The 19,593-nt window shown below is 30.8% G+C and overlaps 1 protein-coding gene across 1 annotated transcript in view; it reads left to right on the top strand.

Annotated features, from left to right (window-relative positions):
* The window catches only part of LOC140664135 (uncharacterized), a 287,413-nt gene that overhangs the window by 10,996 nt on the left and 256,824 nt on the right, over positions 1 to 19,593 (top strand). The window contains exon 2 of the mRNA XM_072888921.1: positions 5,117 to 5,167. Coding sequence (XP_072745022.1) covers positions 5,117 to 5,167 — 51 coding nt within the window. The remainder of the gene's footprint in view (positions 1 to 5,116; positions 5,168 to 19,593) is intronic.

Genomic DNA, 19,593 nt, shown 5'->3' with positions numbered 1-19,593 from the left:
TTAAAAAAAAGTCTCACAAAGTTGAATATTTAAATATTTATTCCTCATGTGTAACACATGCGGAAAACAGGCAAAAATAGTTCCATTATTGTTTTTCGCGTGTGAAGTTGAAATTTATAAGCGAAAGTTCATCTACTTTGATTACTGTTTGATATGAAAACACTAACTAAACCGTGCACCAAGCGTAATTAACAATTTATCGACAATACCGTAGTGACCGAAGAAAGAAATTGGGTTCTACTAAAATAGTTAAACGATCATCGATTTTTTTACGGTGTTATGACCGCAAATGTATTCTGATATACGAATTCTCGTACAAGCTCGTACTAAATGATGTGATTGCACAAATCGAAAAGAAATAAAATGTTCTTAACACATATCGCAAAACAAGTGGGATAATTTTATCATCGATTCAGTGACCAAAACAATACAAAACGCAATTTTATACAAAAAAAAATATATATATATATATATATATATATATATATATATATATATACAATCTGTAAAAAGATATTATATTTGAATAACTGGAAAAATGAGACGGACCATATATACCAATAGCTTGTTCATCAATAGCCTGTCATTTTGCTGCATAAATTTGTGTTTCTTTATGTGTATAAAATAAGGAATTAAAACCTCGTTGAATCAAGCTACGTTATTGAAGCTGCACGAATTATTAAAATATTATAAAGGAGGGCGAAATGAGCACATGGATGTGGGATAGATGAAACGAATCGCGTTAAGCTGGACGAATTGGTATTAAACAGTGTATATGAATGCGCGTCTCTCTCGTCCTCGGAATCAAATATCATCCTCTTTCTACGATCACAGCCGTCTAAAGCACTCGCTGTGACTGAATAATTATCCGAATGGCACATCGGAGACGGCAGAGGCTTCCTCCGCGAAATGGAATTCCCGTTTCCTTTGTACGTGACCCGCCAATGGATTTTCCCGAGTGTTCTGATACTTGGAGCTCTCGTGCCACGTTTCATTCCACCGGATTGATTTGTTTTCAATTCGAACGCTCCTGGCGCTGACTCAAGGCTGAATTAATCGTAGTAGCAATCTAGGCTAACCAATCCTTGTCTGTTAACCAATCAGCAACGGTTTCACCTAGGGTTAACGCCGAACAAACATACATTAGGAGAATTTTGCCAGATAAATCATAAAACGCTAATAATAATATGATACAAAGATTTTAATGATAGGGTAAACTCGGGTAAGATGGCGATAGTTTTTTAAAATGCAAGAAACATACTTTTATTTTTGTTATTTTTGAAAAGTGTTTGGCATATTATCTTCACTGAAGCTTAAATTACGTAATATTATCGAAATTAAAAGGAAAATATTTCATAGAAATTTTATATTATCAAAATAGTTACAACATAAGCATTGGCCATCTTTTCCGTACGGCTATCATATCCCAGTTTACCCTACATGATTTTAAGAAAATTAAATTAACACAACGGCTCTCGTATTAATATTAAAAGAAATATCTCATTAAATCTAAGATTGTGGAATTCAAATATAATGTGATGGTTCTGTTTGAACTGTCAAGAACAAATATTTAAGGAAAACAATAATAAACAATTCAAAAATAAAAAATAATATACAGAAGAGTCTAGTTTTATAAAAAGAAGAGACAATCAATTGAAGAAGTCATTCTAAAATAAATGGTTGAATAGTTTTAATACTTTAATAAAGAGAATTACCATAGCCTATCACGAGCTGATATATTAACGCCGGTAGGGTTTTCTATACAATGTGTGTGTGTCAGAATATGTAATCGCCTGTGAAATTTATACGGCGGTGAAGACACATATAAGATAAACAATAACATTACAGAACTTTCAACAGTGGGAAATACATGCTATCCAATGACGATAAATCTTCAATTTTATTTAGACCATTTTTTTCAACAGATGGATTGTTTTACGTTTTCATATTCTTTAAGTCTCGTCTCTGTCCTACATACGTTACATCACAGTTGTTACACGTAATTCTATATGTAACATTATTTTCATTCAATTTTGGAGTTGTGGCTTTGTGTACTTTAACAAATTTGTTGACATATCTTGTTATCTTTTAATTTTGTAATAAACTGTTTATCCACCTAATCAGCTCGTGGTAGGCTATGGTAATTCTCTTTATTTATGTTTATACAAACGAGCTTTTTCTATTTTTATTTTTATATTTAATACTTTAATTTTTTATTATTAATAATAAAATATATAAATACTGTTTTTTTATTAATTTACGCCCAAGTCTGCATAAACTCATTAATCTAATCTTTACATTCATTTTCCATGAAACGTGACTTAAGTCGATGATGCGTCGTCATTAAGTATGCAGTTAAAAAAAAGCAATCGACGCAAAGCTGTCACGTAATCCGGGTACCGCGCTCGAACAGAAAATAATTTTACGGTATATCGGGTATCGGCAGGTCGACTTAATGCCATTACGAGTTAATAGACCGCGATACCGATAAATTCGCCGGTAAACGCCCGTCAAAACTTCTCGCAGGAGGCGAAGATTCGTAAGCGAGAAAAAAAAAAGTTCTATCGTCTGAACTGGCAATGTAAGATGGTGTTTGGCTGCATCGACGTGTTTCCGCCAGGCCGCTGCGATTTTTCATCGAACTTCTTGTCTTATTGTTTCTACGTTCTCTTTTCAGTTTTCTTCGACTTTTTTTTATTTCTTCGGGATTATCACACTTTCGACACAAACCGCATCTCGACAATTAAATAAATGGCAAGTGGAAAAAGAAAGGTGAAAAAGAATAGAAAGGTGATGAAAGGTTAAAGAATGGACGGGAGTCCGTAAAATGAACAGGTTAAAGAAGTTGCACGATCTGCAGTTACGGGAAATAAATCGAGTCGTTTAAGAACATATATATGACGTGGGGTAAAGTAAGTGCGAAGAAAGAATACGCCAAAGTTCGCTAATCGTACGTTTGATTTTTCAAAAGATTTTGGAAAAAATCTTGATTTTTTTCAAAATTTTGCAACACCCTATCAAAAAATTAAAGATAAGTAATCTTATTTTCGTATAATTTTTATGAGATTGTTCTGCAAACACATTGACCGAGAAGTGTCAAATTTTCCTTGCACAAGATGAAACCAAGGAAATATTTGACTGTTCAATTTGCGCTCGTCGGTCTTATTGCGTAATAAAATACAGATGGCGGTTTAAATTGGGCAGTGAAAATGTTACCGGGGAAATGTAACCAGGAAAGTGCTCAAGTCCGGTTTCTCGGTTTACGAGACAATTTTCGAGATTCAAGACGTCTAGCAAAATCTGTGAGGGTAGAAGCTGCAAGGGCGTAAACACAGTTCCACCTACTGTAATCGCGGAATATAACAGGGTAGGACCAAATAGCGTAGGGCCCCGCCATTCATGTTGCATTGTACAGGCGCAGCAATTGGACTAATTGCCAAGCGTAATTATCCGGAATTAATCGAGATAAACCGCTTAATTATCACTCTCGTACAAAGCTCGTTTGTTTCTTTAGTATATCTGTTAGCCGATTTTGGACAAGCGAAATGCCGCTAAATGTGTGCTAATTATCATTGGTGTAGCGTCAAATCGTCGAAACTGACGGCCCGTGCTATATTCTCGTTTCCGCTTCTACAGGAAGTTGTATGTAATTCGAGGATATTTAAATGCAAATCTGATGTAATCAACATGTCTTGTACAGATTATGCTCGAAATTTCTCAATGAAAACGGTATTAGTAAATATTAAATTACGCAAGCATCATCTTGAATCTGTAAATTTACACACGGATTTCTTTTTAACGAGAAAATGTTTTCTTTAATAGTAGGATTTATAAACAGATTTTTTTTGTCTTTTAAGTAAAAGATTTATGTAATATAACTGAAAATGTTGTTTACTTTGTCATCAATTTTTTTTAAATAAAAATGTGTAACTATTACACAAATGTTATTTGTAAAAAAATTGTTATTATGTGAATTTGTTTATTAAAATTAATAAAAACAACGCCAAAAACATTTAGATTTTTTGCTTTATTTTATAGACTAGATCTTAGATGCTATTATTAGAATATTATTATTTAACAAAATATATATATATATATATATATATTCTTCCATTTAATCTTTGTTGTAGATTTGATTATTGCAATATAAATTATATAAAATAAAAGTTTTAAAAAGCTTATAAAATAAGCTCTTTCTAAAATTGATAAAAATTGAATTTTTTCCGCTATATAGGAAAAAAATCACGTAAAAAGCTGTGACGAAGAATGGTACAGACTTTATGGCGTTTCAGTGAACATCTGTAAAGAAGATGAACCAGTGCGTCGCAAATCTGTAGCGGCAATCAGTACGAATAGAAACGCATATCGACGTTCACAAAACAGTTTAATCAACGCAGAAATATATATGCGAGAGCGATAGCTTAATTAAATTGTCGCAAGGTACGTGATTCTATTTCGGTCGCTTTATCACTCTACCGGAATAATCCACGTTTCCGACGTGGACTTATTTTCTCCGTTCCAAGACGGTCATTGTCCATGGTGTAGCATTGCTTCCTTCGTGTTTTAGCACAGCAATGAAAATTTATGTATTTCTCTTCAGCAATGACAAACATCCGACGATATCGAGTCCGAATCAACATTTTGCTGTGAATTTATCGCGGTGATACCGTGTAAAAAAAAGGTTTTAAATGCTATCCGAATTGAATCTCTACGACCCGGAAATACCTCGTCGAACACCATAAAAGGAGGCAAACGATTCGGGCTGACTTGTTTTTTTACACAAAGATAGATCTTCCGGCGGAGATCGTAGAATGTGCGAATCGAATGTCAAAAATATGTTTTTTGAAATTGGAACATCCATTCGAGTGTTTTCAATCATCCTGTCGAAATCCACGTCTTATAAATGCATTTATAATTAAAATATAAATGCATGGACTTTTAATGCATATTATATTTAGCTGCGGGTATTTTTATATTTTAATTAATTTTGTATTTTATGACAACGGTTTATTTCTCCACATTTCGAATTAAAAGCTCCTGTCGATATAGTGGTGTATGATTTAGCAAATACGATCATTATATAATAATTAACCAGGATTTCTATTTCTTTTTGCAGAGTAATCGCAGCCAACCAGCCATTGGATTGAAGCAGACGCCGAAAGCACGGGTGAGTATTAACAGTTGCATATAATATAATCTTTTTTATATATAATATTGTTTTTTCGTTTGATCCTGGACAAATTGCACACTATATTTCCATCTGCGATTAAATTAAAATTTATGTTATTTTTGTCGCGCTGTATAATTAATGTACACATATACAATATGTATTATATATGTTTATTCATTATTATTAATTATCATTATAATTAATATTCTATGCTACCGTAAAAAAATTTTCACAAAAAATATGTCTGGAGAAAGAAACTGGAAATTGGTTTTAATTATAGATCGTAGAACTTTTTCTAAAACAAATTTCTACGAAACGTGAGTTAAGGTCAATTGAAATACGCTCGACATGCGTATATAAATGAATTACTAAATGACATACTTGGCGATATACTCGTTGTACGTTATGTTGTACGTGAAAGTTTGAGCTCAAATTTGATTCCTACTGGGCCTATTTTTTTATCAAAGAGACGTAAAGAGACAGAGTAGGAAAAACAAAATGCGCTTTGTATCTGCTCGAAAATATATCATTGACAGTAATGTGCGTTTAGAATATATGCATATGGGTAATATGCGTCATCATTCTCAGAAAATTAAAATAACAGTCTTTACTAAACTTTACTATCTATATACTTACATTTTTTGAATTAAACAAAGTTTGTCCTATATAGCGCCTTTATTCTATATAACTCTAAAAAAATTCAATTTTTATAAATTTTAGAAAGAGCTTATTTTATAGGTTTTTATAAAACTTTTTTATAATAAAATTTATATTACAACAATCAAATCTGCAAGTTTCAATCAATGTATTTAACTAATTGTTCTTATATATATATATATAATTTTATTTATTACTGTTAATAAATTGTTTTAAAGATATATTATTGATAATATAGTAATACTTGGACTGCGCAAAATAAAAAATTTATTTTTATTACTCTTCCTTTTCTTCTCTTCTTCTGGATTTTTTATTCGCCACGTACTTTTTTACACTTCCGTCTCATTCCCTTCCATCAGTCAAATGAAAGTCGAAAGACTTTCGGAAAAAAAGAACGTTGAGAATGCGAACGGTAACGTCGACAGAACGATGTAAAATCGCGTGGCGCAATTTCGTGAGATTGCTCGCCGAGGCAACTCGCCGAGAGGACTATCCTCGTAGAAAAGAGCTTCTTGGGGACGCGGGGAATGTGCGCATTTTTTTCTTTCCTCGCAAGATTCGTGGCGCACGTTTCATTCGGGAAAAAAATGCTTAGTGGTAAAATTCCATGACAGGTCAGTTGTAAACGTCGTCCATATAACGTTTTTATATTATCTTTCCTATTTTTCAACCTTAATATATTAATTCTTCATTCATATATTAATTCTTAATATATAAATTTTATTTTTCAACCTTAATATTAGTTGTGTTATGATGACAATATTACTATTATTAATATTATTTTTTCACATATCTGTTTTTAAACGCGGTTGAAATATACAACATTCAAATTTCATTTTACGATATATCACAAACTCTCGGCATTACTTTACGACTATCGATATGTAGATCGATACACGCTGCGATTGGTAACCATTCTAGGTTGAAGGGCAGATCTCGTAGTTTAATTTAACTAGTTGGAGAAGATTATGCCCCGGAGGGTGCACCATCGGCACTACAGTACTGTAAGGTGTTTACTTATATATACGCAGAGGTATACAAGGAGTAGTAAAATATATGAAACATCGATGGGGGGATTTATGCGACTTGCATCTTAATTTGTGGCAAGAATGAAAAGAGATTTTTCTCAAAAAAGTACTAAAATTAATAATATTTACAAATTGGAGATTCTCAAAATCGCAAATTTTTCTTAAGAATTATAATTATTTTTATTATGTATATAATTTCTTTATATACATATAAAATTTTAACATAAAAATTTGCAAATTTATTATATTTATTAAATAGAGAAAGATTTATGCACGGATGTATGAATAAAACCAAAACAATTGTTTTGTTCATTAATGTACTTTTATGTAAGTTTGCGACGTTATTATATAACGTCATCTGATCATTCTTGTTTAAACTGTTATGACAGATTACGCGTATCAGAATTACAGTCTACTTTCTCATCATGTTTCTACAATCGTTGTATAAACTTCTCTTCAACGATAATAGTAAAATACGACTACACTCTTTCTTCTTGCTCTCGCGTTCTTTCCTTGTAATTAAAGTATGATAAAATGAATTAAATTCAACTTTTGCTATTTTAACGTGGACATTTATCACAAATTATATTTACATTTATAATTGCAAAAATATAAATAATTGGAAAATATAAGATATAAAACATAATGTAAACTAAGTAAGAACGTTAAATTATTATTCATTGAGTATATTTTTCGATTCAACTTTTCAAACTTATTGATAATAAAAAAATTACACATGTGTGTCTTCGAAATTAAATCATTAGATAATTATTTTATTTTTCGTAATTTAATCAATTAACTTTCTTTTGTAAGCAATTCCAAAAAAATTGTATCTATATTCTTTGTTTGTGTGTGTGTGTGTGTGTGTGTGTGTGTGTGTGTGTGTGTGTGTGTATATTATCAAGAAATTCAAAATTAATACTACTGAGACAAATATAAAAAGTAATTTTATATACAGTTGTTTTATGAATTACCTTGTTATTTTAATATAAATTAGAATTAAATGTGTTTCTAAAAATTGAACTTTAGCAAGAAATTGAAGATTTTGTAGTTGTGAATACCATAATATCACGCGTTACAAAAAATAACTTCAAAAATATAAAAGTAAAAATGACTGAGGTTATACACAGTTTTGTAATTGCACTCTATTTTTGCATAATTTACATCATCATACCGTACTGCTTTTTCCGTTTTTATTCCAACGAATGCTGGAAGTTGCCACAATTATAAATTCTACTTGTGGTTTCGTCATATCATATTACGTGTAAAAAATATGCGACACACATTTTTTTAGTAAAATCGTATCTTATTAATTAACATTTTAAGCAACATAAATATTTAAAGGATGTTAAACCAAATCGTCTGAAAAATTTCTTATCTCATTTACTCAACATAATTTAATCATTATGACACAGATTGTGATTAATTAATCAATATTGTAATAAAAAAAGTTTTAATTAAAAATTTAAGAATTATATTCTAATTAAAATTATAGTTTTTATAACTAAAAGGACATAATAAATAATTTACTTATATTAAATAGTATAAATACGTATAAATTATACATTATTTAAATAGTAATAAGAGGAAAGAAGGCATTAGACATTTGTTGGATTCCTCTGAACATTTCTTAACCGTGTTCGATAAAAGTCTAAAAAAAGCATAGAATGCAGAGCCATATGTTCATAATTTCATAGGATATAAAGTGTTTACGATATATACAAGATAGGTTTAATTCAGGAGATGAAAACTATGAAAATTAAGAATAGTTAACGTTTAAACGCATATTCGCCAACTAGTTTCATTAACATGTTCCTCTACTTTTCGTACCCTGCATGTCGTAGCCTGTCGCAGTATTTTTTCCCAGATGACAACGGTGACATTCTCGAGCCGTCCAACATGATTCTGCAAATTTATCTCGTTCTATGTTCTGACGTTCACTTGCCGCTCGACTCAGCTCGTTATGTTTGAATTTCAAAAGCAACTCAGCTCGTTAGTCTGAGACCTTCTGATCTAGAATCGTCATTTTGTTTCATTACACGACGAAGGCTCCAATATGTATATTAATTAAAATTTTTTATAAAATATATTTTTATTTTTATAAAATTATATATCGTATAATTTTGTAAAAATAAAAATATATTTTCTAAAAAATTTTAATTAATTTACATATTGGATCTTTTACTCCCTAACAAAATAAGATAACAAAAATATATATGAGAGCTCTGTATTCAAATACATATACATATATATATATAGAGTATACATAGATCTCACATATATTTTTAGATAAAATACGTATACGCAGTGTTGTATGTTTTCTATTTCTTTTTTCATCCATAGACATCTAAACCAACAATAGAAAATTTTCTTTTTTAACATAAACAGAAAAAACTAATATTTCATTGTTGTAGGTTGTAACTCAATTAGATTAAAAATATAAATTTCTTTTTTTGAATTAAATCTGATATATATATATATATATCAGATTTAATTCAAAAACAGAAATTTATATTTTATTTATCTGTATATATATATATATATATATATATATATATATATATATATACAGATAAATATATAAATGTTTATATAATAAACATTAAGAGGAAAAATCTACCATTGTTGTTTTAATGTACGAAAAAGCTAAGCATTGCGTTTATGTATTTAATTAAAAAAATATATACGAGATTCTGTTAACAAGAAACGTTACCAGGTTTTTGCATTTTCCTGATTCTCTTTTTCTTACTTTGTATTTTTCTTTTTGCGCGTCGACATAGTTATTACACGTTCTTTCTTGTTAGCAGATTTCTTTTTGCTTCTTGCGCATCTCATTGCGAGATGTAATGATTTATCACGTATACATTATATACATCAGTGCTTACGATAATTAATATCTATGTACTTTCTCTTATTAGCGTTCCTTGTAATTAAGTAGTATACTATGGTAAGCATATTTCATGGTAAGACGTAATGAATTAGCCAGCTTGCTAATTACAATTACAAATAGCTACGCGACCTTCTCGCCAACCTTACCGCCGAATGTCGCTATAACAGCATTTTGCCTCTCTGGTAATTTCTCCTTCCTTCGAGGCATTTGTCCTCCCTCTGTCTTCTTCTCTATTCTATATGCGCTCTTTACAACCATATCATCTCATAACATGCAAATAGTCAAGTGCATAGGATATAAATTCACGGAATGTGAAGGTCGGTTTCCTACATTTGGGGAACTGATAAGAGTTTATGATCTATAAAATGGTTCGTATCATGATTGAAAAGAAACTTTGAAACTTTGAAATTCGAATTTAATCTGGTTGCGGTGAATCGATTGTTAGAATTAAAATGATCAAACTCTAAAATGCTTTCCTGAATGTTTACGTAGAGATATTTTTCCCGCCAAGTCACATGTATTTTTAACATGAACTCGAGAACATCCATAAAGAATAAGTTACGACGGTACGGAAATCGTGGATTGCACTTTGCATTCGGTTCATAACTTGACGATTGTATGCACAAATCAGAGTTATTTCCGCGTTCGTATTCCGTGATAGAGTTGTCGACGGCAACAACTGTGTTTATCTCACGAAATACCATGCAAACGAGTTTCGTTACGGATTTTTCTGCTGTTGTTTTTCGTGACTGTGCATTGTTATAAAGTAAAAGATTTGTAATAAAAATTGATTAATATTTTATATATATTTAAAAAATGGGTTTTATATATATATATATATATATGACATATATTAGTTAATTAATTTATGTATATTATGTGATATCAGTTAATTAATTTATTAAATATATATTTCACTTTTTATACATATTATCATATACATATATTAAATATTTTGGTGTTTTATTTGACCGGATATATAATGAATTTTTTTATTTTCAGTTTGTTTCTAAATATCTAACGTTTGATAATTTTATTTTTACACTACATAAATTAGCCTCATAAGATAATTTATAATTAATTGTTTCGTAGAATAGTTTTTTAAAATTATTTATAGAAATATCTCTAAATTTTACACAAGATGTACGTCACTTTATATCACAGAAGGTACGCTAGCAAATATTGCGCCATGTTTTCACCTCTTTCAGTGTATTGAAGCAACTATGAAACATTCACGAAGCTCAGCTTGTGCTTTATCCTACCGATAGAGTTACTTTTTCTTTGGAATAAGTGAAGAAGAATACATTTTTAGCGAGATTTGTATCTATCTGCTGTAAGCTCTTCCAGCTCTTCCATAGTACATATTTACCTTGGTAAGTCTGTTTGTGCCATCAACAACTTCTGTCACAGTTTTGCCGACACATCAATCTTTTCTCTTTCTCTGTCGATTTTGTTGTTACAATCACATTTGCGTTAAAAGAGAAAAATCATTTCTTTATTGCGTCTTTCTTTTTAAAAAATTGATTGCTTAATGTAATTTGATAGATTAGATATTTTATATGAGATTTATGCGTCTCTCTTTTTCTGATGCATAATTTGTTAAAAATAATAACCAATTTTTCACTGGCTTTCGTTGCTTTATTTCATTTTATATTTATATTCAAATCTAGTCTTGGGAAAACGTAAAGCATTTTCCATCAACTTGTCTGATTTCTCTCCCTCCATTCTAGATGGCAAGAACTTTAAGAAACGAATGTGCGATCTCTTCTTCCTTCCGTGGCGCATTCATTTTATAACATTCTCGTTCCTTTCGTTGTATTTTGCGGAATAGCCGCAGCTGCCGACCGGAGGAAAGGCCGATAAATCTCAAGCTGCAACCGCGGAGACCGTTGTAATAAACCACCAGAGCGACGAAACCCGTCGTCGCTGCCTCCCTTTCCCTTTGCAACTATTAAGGATGCAAAAAACGCACATTTCAAAATTCACGAAACGTTGCTCAAGTTTAAGCATGACACTCTTCCTATCTCTCGCAAAATCCCGCGTACTATGTATAGAGAAAACTTTGGAGAAATACGTTACGCTATCTAAAACTTTGTTCTTGGCTGTAGCTAGTGAGATCCTGTATTTGGGGAGGGGGGGGGGGGAGCGGGGCAAGTACTTTCCTCGATTACAAAAATTAAGAAAATGTTTTTCCCACTACTTTAAAACTCTGCTATTAAGAAAGATCGGGAATTGTATTGCCAATCTACTGTGAACAATCTCCGTTTGCAACTCCATTCGTGTTACGATTTGTTTTTGCAACGCTCGAGAAATGTCACACGCGAGAAATATAGACATGGAAAATTTCCAAGACGAGCTATACATTTGTTATTACCGAATAGCACTTTGGTCAGGAGTTCGATAGGAGTTCTGTGCTCAATGTGCGTCCTATATCTCGCTGTGGAACTTGTTCGGATAAATGTACAATTGAATTTCGTTCTTCAGTGTATGTGTGTATGTCCACTGCGAGAAACTTTGGTGTAACTGAGAAAATGTATCTTTCGTCGATTTCTACCCATTCAATAGCGTATATATATAACCAGGCGGGAAGATATCTTCAACACTGACAATGAGACAAAGTTGGTTTATTAACTGACTTGGAGACAGTAACGATTGTGATTGATAACGAATCGTTTAAGTTTAAACCTTTGTATTCTATGTTTCCTTTTTTCTTATTCTCGATTGCTGTAATTTCTGTTTTAATAGTTGAAAATATGTTTTTGTGCTTTGGTAAAAAAAAAGAAAGATTTTGTTTTATATTCATATTATTATATTTTTTTTTTTTTTTGATTAATAGCAAAAGTCATTTAACCATAATATTGCAAGCAGATCGAGAGTATATTGCAAATTTTAATACTAATAGACTTAAAATTGTTATTTTCTCTCGCGTTTTGCATAAACTTCTCATTTCAAAAATAGGCGATATTTTATCACAGGTAGAACTAATAAAAATAAAAGTGCAAAAATAGAGAGAAGAGTTTTATTAACTATGATTATGTAAAGAACGGTATTTTTATTGTATAATCGTAATATCGACTTGTGTGATTTGCAACTCGAGATATGCCATTCAAATAACGAACGAGGCGAGAAATTCATTAGTAATTGATAATAGGAAAACGGAGCAGCTGTACAGACTTTGATAAATGTATAATTCAGATCAAGTATATAAGTACGTATCTAATATAAAACATATTATCGGCTCTTTCTTTCCTTTTTTTTTTTTTTTTTTTTTTTTTTGACAGAAGTTTAACAAATCGTTTGTAATTACATAATGTTTAGTCTCTGATTATATACATTCATATAATCCTACAATGCGAGAGTTTAATATTTTCCGATGAAAGAAAACTTATAAATCAAAGAGTGATTTATAAGACGGACTCTCTGTATTATGCTTTGATTTTTGCTTTATATTTTGCGCTTATACAGAGCGGTAAATATGTTTTTTTTTTTGCTTTCAGTGTCTTTTTCTCTATCAAATATATACTTCTTCGCGACTATTCAATTTGCACTCGAACTTTTAGCAAATCTATTTGCAGTATATTCGCTTACATCTGCATACCGTGGACTAAGCAGAAAAACTCTATCTTAATTCAGCTCTAGTGATATCGAAAACTTATTTTAACTACTGATAAAATATTTTCTGTCGATTCGATGTGAATTCTTTGTATAAGAACCGAAAAAATGATCTGATTAAAAAAAAAACTCAAAAAATTCCTTCGAGTTTGATTTCTCTGATTAAATAAGCTTTTTGACAAAACTGACCAACATGAATCAGTAATTTTTTATTTTCTATCTATTATTAGTGTATAAGGCATAACATTTACTATAGATAGATTTATGAATAATTTTTTTAAATTAATAAGTAATATATGTATACATTTGTAATTATTTCCTTTTTTCGTTTTGCTTAATAATATACTATTTTTGTAATGTAGTTTTTGAAAAAGTATTTAGAAATAATTAAATAGTAAGAAATAAACAATCATAATATCTAGGAAGGAATATGTATCCAATTAATATTTTGTCAAAAAAATTATGATTAAAATGCTAACTGGTATTTTACATTTAATATATTTTTTATTAGATATACATGTTTTCTTTATATCTTTTTTATTTTTTTTTGGCTTAAAAAATATTTATACCTCTAAGAAATATTTCTTTGAAATTATACACACATAACAAAAGAGAATAAAAAGGCAGGAATTAGTTTAATAAATACTTCGAAGAATTTAGCTTGTATTCCAATTTGCCAATCACTGCCTTTATTGAAGAATTAAATGTTTTCTTCTTTATTCTCTTTAAGGAATTTTCAGCTTCAGTCTTTTGTACGCCAACCTTGTTGCTCATCCTCGAGATGTTTCCTGATTCTCGAATTTCTAGCTTTTGTTTTGCCATGTTCCGAGTTTCGAGCTGCGCTTTCGTTTCCGCTTTTCTCTTTTTCATCTTTTGTTCCTTGTTCGCTCGACATCGTCCTTCTTTTCGGACTCATTCTTTTATCGTATTTTCACACAGTGAAAAGTGGTATCGGTTGTAGTACGTTTGCTAGACAGTCTTTCTAGACAATCGATGTTCGCATTAGAGCGATTGTGTTGAAATTTTATTTCAGAAGAACTTATTAACATTATTTTGTACTTTATTGCTTACAGCAATCTGAATATTATTCCATTCGATCATATATCACATTATACGTATTACATTACATAGATATTTTAAGTTTTAGAGTTTTCAGAATTGTTTTCATAATTTTTTTCAAATTTTTATTATTTAGTTTATATAATTATAATTGTAATTAATTTATAATATATTTTAGTATAAAATTTATAGTAATATATTTATTTAATTAAAATGTATAATAAAACTAGAATAATATAAATAAACACAGAATAAATGTATAAAATATATATAAAATATTAATTTATTATTAAATAACATATCTTTTCCAAGTATTTATATAAAGTCTACTCTTCTATTCAACAAGAGTTAATTTACACGCATTGTTATCAATCTTCATTTTTATAATAATAATAGATAATGTAAAAAATTTGAAGGATAGATTTTTTTAAAAACCTATATCTAATTTATATAGGTAATAACCGCTATGTTTTTACGTGAATATAGTTTTATTCTCGATGTTATTTGCTGAATTATTTGATAGAAATTTTATTTACATTATGAAACGGCAAGATTCTTGGACAACGAAAAGAGTTTTCGCTGTTCTCTCAGGAATGTCTTTTACACGACCAATTTTCGCGTAGACGGTGGAAACTTCAGATGGCCTACAGTGATACAAGCAGATGGCAAGAATTGTTTCTTGCCTAACGTGCGAATGTCTTTCGATGGACGCATAGCGTTAATAACAACTTTACAAGCACTGCAGGAAAAAGCCACTTTTGCGAACGAATCTCGGGAAGAAAAGTGGAAGATCGCATTTTAGCTAATCAACAGTTGTTATTTTTGCTCGTGCATTCTATGTTCTTATCAAAATTATTACGTTTCATGAAAAGTGAATTGAGAATATGTAGGAAATATATGTGTCTGACCTTTTTCGCAGGTATATATTATCACTTTAATGTACATTTATGCGTTTAATCATATTTATGATAAGAACATTTTTTTAATGTATTATAATGCATAGACGTTTATATACTGTTATGTAATTGATTTTCTTCTCTTCAACCATTGCAATTAATATATAATATATAATACATATATTGTATATTGTACATATTTTACATTGATTATTTCTTTTTCAAAATCTCGATATTTTTTTATAGAACTTTTAATTATTGCATGTTGCTCATTTATTTTGAATAACATTGAATGAGAAAAGATGGCGAAATAAAAGATGAAACAAGAGCGACGTTTTTATTATAGTTATTCTGTTTCATTCAAAGAAACTTTCGATTTCTTTCTTTTTTCTCCCAGTTTTTGTTTCGCAAAAGATGGTGGTGATTAGACGAATTGTCGTAGAAAAAAATGGAGGGAATTGCGGAAAATTAAACTGAAAGGCCTGAGACTGACAAAAGGCACAGAAACGTGCTGTATTATTATGCGCAACTGTGTCGATATTTCTATCTCTTTGCGATACACTCCTAACCAGACGAGAATAAAGGAACTCGACTCGAATATCGGAGGGTAAACGGTTAAGAAGAAGCGAAAGAGCATTATAGCCCGATAGCTGTAACGTATCAACCTTACTCTGTGAACAGAATTTTTTTTCGTTTAATGCAGTGCATCAGATAGTATGTACATTTTCTCCTTTTTGTCGAGAGAATGGCATTTGAAGTTTGCTAGAGATTGCTAGATCTGAGAAAAGTTTTGGAGAAGCCATTAATATCAGAGCTTAAGTTGCGAAAACTCTTATATGATATCAAAGTTTCAAGGAATAGAGAAGATCATTTCTCTCACTCTTTATTACATTACAGTACGATTAATAATATTATGCCTAATTATAAGTTGCCGAAAATATTGTAATTTTTAATACGTGTGATTTAATATGAAAGAGACTGACTGCGCGTGTTAAATGATTGAAATGTTTCAATGTACTTTACCCCACGCATGAGAGAAATGTTCAAATCACGTGAATAATGCTATATCGATATATATATATATATATATATATATATATATATATCGATAGTAGTGCTTGAATTCGATAAAAGTCCAATATTTTATTTTATTTACGCGCTACCGCGCATATAAGCGCATTATTGGCTACATACAGGTGGTCATAAAACGCGTTCGATATTTCGGACGAGAATGCGACGAAACCGGAATTCCGTGGTCGTAAATTTTTGAATTAATAAATAATGCCAACACATATATGCGCACACACATGTGTGATTGTGGCCGCGAGCGACAAGGCGGTGCTAGCCACCTAGATTACCACCGTCACTCGAAATAACTTAACTAGTCGCAAATGCACATGCACTGGCTACGCTAAGGCCGGTTGGCGTGGCGTGGCGTGGCGTGACTGCGGTCAAGAACCGACCTCGTCGCGGAAGAGAGCACATCGCGACAGAGCGAATAGTCCTTGTGAAACAATAGCATTTGGAATGAATTCTCTGTCAGATTGTTTTATCGTGCGAGCGCATTAAATATTAATAAATGCAGCCAGATTTTAATGTGAATAATTCTATTTCAATCTACTGTAATAATTTCGTATTCACAACCTTGTTAGCTGCTTGTTTTTACAATGTACGTTCTAGTGATTTTTATTAAATTTATTTTTATAATACGTGCAAATACATAAAATCCAAACATATGTATAATATGTTCGCATGTATTAAAGATCTATTGTAAATATTGTTATTTCTTCACATAAAATTTACATGACTAATAGTATTTAACTCTATTCTTCCTGCAGCTAGTATTCAATATTATAAATATATAAATTAAACATTTTTTTTACATCAACAAATATTTTTATAATAATTTTCTTATAATAATAATTATATTTTTCATCTTTAATGAGAGAAAAATTATTTAATTTATATATTTTTAAAAAATGCAGATTTGCCATCGCGAAATGTAATTTTATTTAAGGTTTTTTTAACTTTTCTATGTGTGATAAAAAACTCTTTTAAAATAGTCAAAATAGTCACGGATCCGTTATGACTGAAATGTGTATCTTTGCTGTAACACGAACTTTCTGTTCCATCAATTATTCATTTCTATTATTCGCGTTTTTGTAGAATGGATACTAAGAATCAATGTATCTCGTGTTTGTTTACATCAAGATGGAAAGTTAAGAGGCTTAGATGCTGGGTTTCCGGCCATTGAAGCGCCAAGTAATCAATTTTGTTGACCTAGAAAGTGAAAAGGGCTTCGTTTACTTGCCGTTTACTCGCGCTCTTCTCTCGCTATCCGTTTCTTCTGCTGATGGCCTCCATCTCATCCTTCTTGCGAGTACCCGGAAACACCCTTCTTTTTCTTTCGACGATGGTTTCTTCGTTTATCTACCTGTCTTTCTCGTTTCCCCTGCTTATCTCTGCCCATCCCTCCATTTTCAGCTCTGTAGCGTCTCCATCCACCGGAACAACGTCTGGATCTAGTGCACAGATATGGTAGTAGTACAGTTAAAATCAAGCAGTGACCGAAAACTTCAATATTCCGGTTTTTCCTCCGAGAAGAGGAGATCGGAAACGCGAGTGAAAATATCGGCAGCTGTTAAAAGATCGTATAAATAAAATGGAATCGAAGGTCGTGGAATGCTTTTGATACGCGGATCAGACGTCGCACCGGGGTACATGTTATGTGCAGCATTTCAAAGTCATCTCCGTCGTCGTATGATGTCGCATATCGATAACTCTTATTTGAACAGTATATTGCGAGAAGAGATCGATTTAGGTGTTAACAAAGTGTTTGTTATAATATTATTGACGCACCAAATAATTCCACGTTTTCTGAAACTTCTTTTTTCCCATTAACAAAAATTCAGTAATACAAGAATAAAAATTATTAATATTTCCTAATATATGTATTATAAATAAAAATTAACATATATATCATTTAAATTATATATATATATATATATATATATATATATATATATATATAATATTTTTTCGCCAAGAAGCAATTACTAAACCCACGTCTGAATTCAAATTATGCGCGCATGAAAAAATTAATAAAGCGACTTCTTTCTCTTTGTCGTCGACGTTTATGTGAAAGAACACTTAATACTTTCAGCTCGGTTATCATTGTACCATCTTTAGCCACTGTGTACTTCTGCGTTTTCTTCCAACTTTTATATAAGCGTTTGTCCCTTCTTTTAATCCTCAGTACTTTCCTCCATCTTTTTGCTTTTTTCTTTCGTTTTTCTACGATTACATGCACACAAGCTCCGGTTTTACTCTCGTTTCTTTGACTTAATTGCTCATTTAAGTGATAACTTTCTTCGCTAATTTATTTACTCAAGATGATATTAGTGACATTATTGTATTATGAATTATTTTATACACTATGCACATGCAAAACTAATTTTTGTCTATAAAAATGTTAATCTTTTTCGCACATTTTTATTCAAAATATTCAACAAAATTGTGACGATCATATTTAAATAGTTATATGCGATTGCAGTTTACGTTTAAAAAAACGAAATAAATATTTTAAAAATCAGATTATTAATAGTTTCAATATGTTATAATAAAATATGCGCATTATGTTGACTTGAGGTAGATATAAACCATATTTACTTTGCTCGTATTGTAGTCAAAATAAAAACAAATCATAAACAGATGTTCGAATAAGTTTTTTTTTCGTAGAAATTGGTTTTACAAAAGGGGAGACTATTGGTATTGAACGGAATAACGAAAAGTAAAAGTTTCTCGCGGTAAGAACGTCTGAACCTTTAAGAGTTTAATCATTCCTTCCGTCTGTCTGTCGCAATCATAGATATCACCGGGGATTTATAGTTCGACCTTTCCGGACTAAAACGATCTCGCGTTATCCGGAACGATATTCGGGGAGCATAAAGTCAAGGCTCCCGGAGCTTAAATCGAATTTACTTCGATATCGAATTTCGCCGGAAGGAAGAACCCTAGTGTATTGTCTTTTGAAAGATCGAAGACAATATCGTTAGAGTTACTGGTCGAAGAAATGTATTGTTTGAATTTACTTTATAACGAAGTCAGCGAAAGAAAAGTAGCAGCTATCGTGGCCACAAGTGAATAACAGATCAAGTGTCGTCGAATCTTTTAAATCGAGCTATTTTTCACTTGTTTTTATCATCTATGTTCTTAGCATCAGAAAAGTTTACAAAACAGATACAGTTTTGTTTACTCTATATTACTATATAACTCAAAATT

This window comes from Anoplolepis gracilipes, chromosome 3 (genome assembly GCF_047496725.1).
Source record: "Anoplolepis gracilipes chromosome 3, ASM4749672v1, whole genome shotgun sequence".
NCBI classification, from domain to species: Eukaryota; Metazoa; Arthropoda; class Insecta; order Hymenoptera; family Formicidae; genus Anoplolepis; species Anoplolepis gracilipes.
Note: the sequence above shows the minus strand (reverse complement) of the source record. Positions and strands in the feature narration are given on the sequence as shown.